The sequence below is a fragment of the Equus asinus genome, chromosome 8 (assembly GCF_041296235.1).
Source record: "Equus asinus isolate D_3611 breed Donkey chromosome 8, EquAss-T2T_v2, whole genome shotgun sequence".
In the NCBI taxonomy this organism is placed as follows: Eukaryota; Metazoa; Chordata; class Mammalia; order Perissodactyla; family Equidae; genus Equus; species Equus asinus.
Genome location: NC_091797.1, coordinates 79,327,446 through 79,333,846, shown reverse-complemented (window position 1 = coordinate 79,333,846; position 6,401 = coordinate 79,327,446). Strand labels below are relative to the sequence as shown.

The 6,401-nt window shown below is 51.0% G+C and overlaps 1 protein-coding gene across 4 annotated transcripts in view; it reads right to left on the bottom strand.

The window, feature by feature from the left end:
* Positions 1-3,451: 3,451 nt before the first annotated feature.
* Positions 3,452-6,401, bottom strand: part of RPH3A (rabphilin 3A) — a 255,820-nt gene continuing 252,870 nt past the window's right edge. For all 4 annotated transcript variants that reach the window (XM_070516106.1, XM_070516107.1, XM_044775847.2 and 1 more), the window contains one exon: positions 3,452-5,646. In XM_070516106.1, coding sequence (XP_070372207.1) covers positions 5,516-5,646 — 131 coding nt within the window. In that variant the 3' untranslated portion in view covers positions 3,452-5,515. The remainder of the gene's footprint in view (positions 5,647-6,401) is intronic.

Sequence of the window (6,401 nt, the reverse complement as noted above, 5' to 3'; positions counted from 1 at the left end):
TGTGTAAGCAACGCTATGATGTTTGCACAACGACAAAATCACCTAATAAGGCATTTCTCAGAACGTATCCCCGTCGTTAAGCGGTACCTGACTGTAGATACATCATTATTAACTAAAGTTTCTAGTTCCCATTAGGGTTCTCTTTGTGGTGTTCATTCTGTGGGTTTGCCAAATGCATAATGTCATGTATCCACCATTATGAAATGACACGGAATAGTTTCACCACCCTAAAAATTCGTTTGTTCCACCTGTTCATCCCTCTCTGAGTTCAGATCTTCCTTTCTAATCTATGCGTTCAAAGCCAAAAATTTCCCTCAAGCACTGCTTTCACTGCATCTCACAAATTTTAATTGTTTTTTTTTCTGAGGAAGATTCACCCTGGGCTAATATCTATGCCAATCTTCCTCTGTTTTTTAGTATGTTGGGCCGCCAGCTCAGCATGGCCACTAACAGAGCAGGGTAGGTCCGTGCTCAGGAACTGAACCCAGGCCGCCAAAGCGGAGCACACTGGACTTAACCACGAGGGCACCAGGGCTGGCCCAAATTGGTTGTTTTTTCTTTTTCTTTTTTTTGGAAGATTAGCCTTGAGCTAACTGCTGCCAATCCTCCTCTTTTTTGCTGAGGAAGACTGGTCCTGAGCTAACATCCGTGCCCATCTTCCTCTACTTTACCTGTGGGACGCCTACCACAGCATGGCTTGCCAAGCAGTGCCATGTCTGCACCCGGGATCCGAATTGGTGAACCCCGGGCCGCCGAAGCGGGACGTGTGAACTTAACCGCTGCGCCACTGGTCCAGCCCCTGTTTTTCCATTTTTATTGTGCAAAATATTTTTAAATTTCTCTTGAGACTTTTTGATCCATGTGTTAGTTAGAAGCGTGTTATTCAATCTCCAAATGTTTTGTAATTTTCCAGATATCTTTCTTTTATTGATTTCTTGTTTAATTCTATTGTAGACAGCATGCTTTGTACGATATCTATTCTTTTGAATTTTTGAGGGTGTGTTTCATGGCCCAGGATGTGGTCTGTCTTGGTGAATGTTGGATGTGAGCTTGAGAAGAAAGTGTTTTCTGCTGTTGTTGGATGAAGTAGTGTGTTAATGCCAATTAGCTGCCTTTCTGAATCACTCTTCTCTTAGCGAGCTCATCAATTAATTGACACTCCCCACTACTTCTGGATGACATGGTGACTTACGCCTCAAGCAAAATGTAACCACGAAGGGGGTGGGCATCCACCTATGGAACACCCATGGCTCACCAGATGGTGAGCAATATATCGAAGATTCTGTTTGCTCCTAAATGCCTTTATGGCAACTGTACTTATTAATGAAATGTGTACTTTTGACTGAATATATACAAACAGATCCAACATGAGTGCTAATGAGATCTCTCCTTAGAAAACCAACACTGAATTCTTTGGAAAGATGCAATAAAGACGAGTTTCATAAAATGTTGCGTAGAATTAGGGCCAAGCAAGACAACTGTAAAAGATGGAGGAGGTACTTGGAAAAATCCAGAATTATGCCCTCATGCCCCTGCAGGTAGCTTTAAGCTCATTAGAGAACCAGAAACAGGAAATAATCGACGGCTTATTCTTGTGCCGTCTTAGGCAAGACAGATAACACGGGACTCCAGTCAGGGGTCTGCCCTCAGCAGAAAGATCTAGGTATTTACTGAACGATTGGGAAATTAAGATATATTTGCGGCACCTGGAAGCCAAGTCAGAGAATCATGAAAGTCTGATGTCTTACCTACGGAGTCAAAGACCTACAGCGGGAGATGACTTGCTCAAGGCCACACAGCAAGTTTGGGCCAGAGCCAAGCAAAATATACCTCTTGCATGCATGCATGGAGATCTGTGTTTCTATGGTGTGCAGTGTATTATTTAACCTTATTAGGACAATGCCCCTGGCAAACCGCACTGAGCTAAGGAGGGGCCAGTGTTTCCTCCCCTTGGCGCTGTGCCCAGCTTGCATTGCTTTCCCCAGGAACCGCCAGCCGCTTGACCGTCCCCTTTCTGGGCCTCACCCTTGTCAGCCCTGATGGGAGACCAGACCTTGGCAACTGAGTCTCACCCCTTTGAAATATTTATTCTTGTCCCCATTTTCCAGATGAGGAAACTGGGCCTCAGTGTGGTCAGCGTCCACAGCTTGAAGGTGACAGTCAGACTTTGGATGATGGACTGAACGGATTAAAGAGCTGGTGTGCTTTCTCGGTCAGGGGCTCTCTACCACTCCACCGTGTCTCTTGCAAAGTGTTTTGTTTATTAGCCAAGTCGGGTGTACGAATATTTACGAGAACTTTCCTCATGTGTATTCATCGCAGCCTATTAGGCCTGTTCCCTTGCCCAGGGAAGGAAATCAACCATTACAGATGGAAATCAGGTTTCTTTTCAATTGCCCGTGACTGACAGCTGGTGGCTGCTGTGTAGAATGCGGTGTTGAGAAGGATTCAGAGGCTGCTAGTCGGCTCTGTGGGAAAGGTGCCATATTGATTAGTGATGTCTGCCGTGAGCACAGGGAGAGATTAGTGATGTCTGCCGTGAGCACAGGGAAAGAGAGTGGCAACAACTGTCTCCCGCCGTCCCTTGGAGCCTGGTGTGACCCTAACTGGTCCCTCTCTCCACCCGGTGGCAGCTGGCTAAACTGTAGGCAAAATGGATGGGCTTTAGGGCGGTGGTTTGCAAAGTCACGGTGAGGTGGAAGAATGGGGCACCAACCAGGAAGTATTTTCAAACAGACCCCTCGTCCACAGGGTGCAGCAGAATCCAAGGGGAGGAGAGGGGACAGGGAGAGCACTAGTAGTTTTGAAAAAAAGGTCTCCCCAGGTGATTCTAATCTGCCGACTTCTGCCCCTAACCTTGAGCATCACCCTTTTGGGGGTGAGAAAGAAAATTGTCTCAAACTTGGCTCAAAAGAGAAGTTTCTGTTGGTTGGAATGGAGGCTCCTTCTGGGAAGCAACCAATGTCCCTGGTAAATTGCCTCAACACTTTTGGGCTATGTTATAGATCACTTTCAGGACCGCTGAGAATCTCAAGTGACGGGCTATCCGTGAAGGCTCCTTACAGGACGGAAGATTCTAGAACACAAAGGAGCTGTTTGATGAGCTGTGTTACTGTTAATCAGCGTGTTAAGAGTGCTGCATGAGGAGTTCCACAATCTAGATTCTTTCCTGGCATCGCTGCCCTGAGACATCGGTGTGTCCGTCCCTTCTCCAGGCTTTGGGTTGCCAGTGAGTGAGTGGACGGAACTCTGGGGCCCCTTTCAGCCTTGACTTGTTGCCCGCCGGCCCCAGGTGAGCTCCACGGGAAGACCAACTCCACGTGAGCCGCGAGCACATCTGCCTTGCTCACCGCACTGTCCTCAGTGGCTGGAGCACAATGACGCTCACTGCATGTGACTCTCCAGACAGCACGTGTCCTGGTGGGGAGGGGGACCACCCAGAAACCAGAAAGGAAGAGCACAGGCCACCAGCGTTCTTGGGTATTCCTACTTTATTTTTGGCTACATCATCACAAAGAGAGGCAGGGTGGCTCTGCATGCACCGGAGGGCGTGTGTGTATTCTAGGCAGGAAGGTGGTTACATTTGTCAGAGGGGGAGAGGGGGCCAGGGCTGGGGGCGCTGTGAGCCTGCCGCATGCTGGTCCCAGCGCCAACACCAGCGTCAGGCCTGGGCCACACAGCCAGTGTGCTGTCTCCCAGGGGCGAACGTGGAAAGGTGAGCTGAGGGTGGGCGCCAAGGGGCCCTGGACAGAGAGAGGGTCAGGAGGGAAGATGGCAGCCAGGAAGCTATTGGCCATCTTGGGGAAGGCAAAGAGCTAGATGCTTAGAAAATGGTTATTAAAGGCAACAAATCAGTAACTTCCAATGAATTGTGAAGGGAGCTGGCGGAGGAGGGCATTGAGAGGGCAGGTCAACAGGTGTGTGTTTGGAGAAAGTGAGCGTTTTAGTGTCCATCTGATGACTTCTCCAGACAATGGTGGGGTCTTGGGCACAGGGGGGTGATTTTCACTGGGAAAGACTTAACGGAAATTGGGAAAAACCAAGCCTTTCTCATAGGGCACTGAGGATTGCCTGGCCCCAACCTCAAATTCATACTGTTTGTCCTCCTTGCTTTTTCATCCTTTTTATTTTTTAGGAAGGAAGACTAAACAATTTGTGATGGAACCATAGCCTTTGGTGTCAGGACCTGTCCCTCTCTGAAGTTTTTGATCCATGATGCCATTTCATTCTCCCGACACACTTGGTGAAGAGGGTGTGAGAGAGAGAGAGACCGAGACAGAGAGAGATGAGGAGAGACAGAGAGACTGGAGGCAATTCTGAGTGAGAGACAGGAGGTGAGAGGGTCAGAGAAGCAGGGAATCAGAGTGCCAGGGCGGGGGCTCATTGAGTCATGTCACTAAGACCAGAGGGAGGAGCAAGGCTGGGGGCTTTGGCGAGGCCCCCTCGGACCCAGAACTCTGGTTTCTAAATGCCTTCTGGGCCCACTTGGGGAGGCTAGTGGCTGAGAAAGTCCCTCTGCGGGGCGTCTACACAGCTCGCGGGATGCTGCTATGCACCTGGGGCCGCGCCAGCAGCTGGCCCAGGCCTGAAGACCTCTGGCTCTGCCGGCAGGAGAAGTGGGTGGTCTTAAGGACCACGGGCCTAAGTGGAGCTTCAGGGTTTTGCCCGTTTCTCAGAGTTTGCTGGTCAGGCTGGCGAGAGAAGGCGAGGGGTGAGGCTGTGTTGGGATATTTTTTGCTTTTGCTATTTTACTCCCTTAGAGAGGGAAGGGAAAGGAAGGGAGAGGTTAAGGTGGTGCAAGGAGAAGGAGAGAGGAGGAGGAGGGAGCAGGAGGTGGGTAGAGACGGGGGTTATTTTTTGCTAGGAAGCAAATAGTGACATCCTGAAAGACGAGGGCTACCAAGGCCCTTTGTGTTTTCTGCGTGTCCACTTCTGGATGCATCTGGAGCCGGGGGGGTGTGTTCCTAGTCACCGGGGAGTTAAACACAGCTGTCTGTTCTCCTGGCCATTGGGGTGCATGTCACGGAGAGGCGGTGGGAGCCTGGGTGCTCTATTTCTGCCCCAATGCCCGTCCTCACAGTCTTGTCCGGGTCTGCGGACAACTGAGGACATACATAGACACGACACAGGAAATGCAAGTTGTGTGTGTGTGTGTGTGTCCAAGGCCAGGAGGGTCTAAAAACAGTCCCAAATGAAGAGGAACCTCTGTAATTTACCTGAACTGAGAGGTTAAGTTAGCAAGCTCCCTGTAAAAATCTCCCCAGCCCTATCCCAATTGCTCGTCCTGGAGCGACAAGAGAGGGGCAGCATTCAGAACCTGCATCGCAGCATCACGGAGCAAGGAGGAAGGTCTTTGGCAGCAGTGCCCAAGGTGAGGGGGAGACCTCACAGGCAGGCTCAGGGGTGGATGGGGGAGGGGAGGAGTAGGGCAGAGAGACCGGAGTACACGGGCGGCTGGGGTAGGCTGGGAGGTGACCTGGGCATGGGGCGGGGACCTGGGGACCTGGGCGCCATCCTAATCGCTCGACACGTGGTTCTCGTTCTGCAGCTGGTGCCAGCGCTCGATCTTCTTGTCCTTGTTTTTCAGACACTCGTACCAGTGTTTTAAGCGCTCTCCCTTCGCTGAGATCCCCAGCTGGCAGCCCCCTAGAGGACAAGATGGCAAGAGAGGGGCAGTGGTCAGAGTGGAGGGCCGTAGGGGACTCTCCTTCCGGACCCAACTGTCTCGTTGGAGAAAATCTGCCACCAAGGAGGGACGCCCTCCAAGCGACTTGGGATCCATTCTCTATGGAGGGTTGTTGTTACGATGCTATTCTGACTCCTGGCTTCTCTGCCTGCAGGACACCTAGGCGGGAACCTGCTGCAGCGCGAAGTCATAGCTGCACTGTCTGGTTTTAAAGACCTTCCGCCAATCACCACCCCTCTCACTGAAACTTTTCTCCCACTGCTTCTGGGTGCTCATTGTCTATTTCCAGTCGGTGCCATCACCCTGCTCCCTCCTGCCTCCATACCTTCGCCCATGCTGCGTCCCTTGCCTGGAGGACCCTCCCTGCCCCATCTTTAATGACTATTCTTCCCCATCACCTGGAGGGGGACTGGGAAATCTAGAACCTTCATCCTGGACTTGCAAAGCGATTAAGACTTTGCTCCCTATTTTCTGCGGACACTGCACATCCGCATCTCCTGTGATTTCGTTATTCCCCTGGAAGGGATCTGGCAGCAAATAACCGATTACGACCCAATCTTCCCCGCTTTGTAAGCCCTTTCATAGACAGGCATTCCCAAATTGGACTCAAATCAGGACCACGGGTCCGGCCGTAGCATTTAGACAACGTGGTTGCCAGAATAAGGGCGTTTCCTCAACCCTGTGCAGGCCTGGGTGAGGCTCTCCTCTCCTGGGA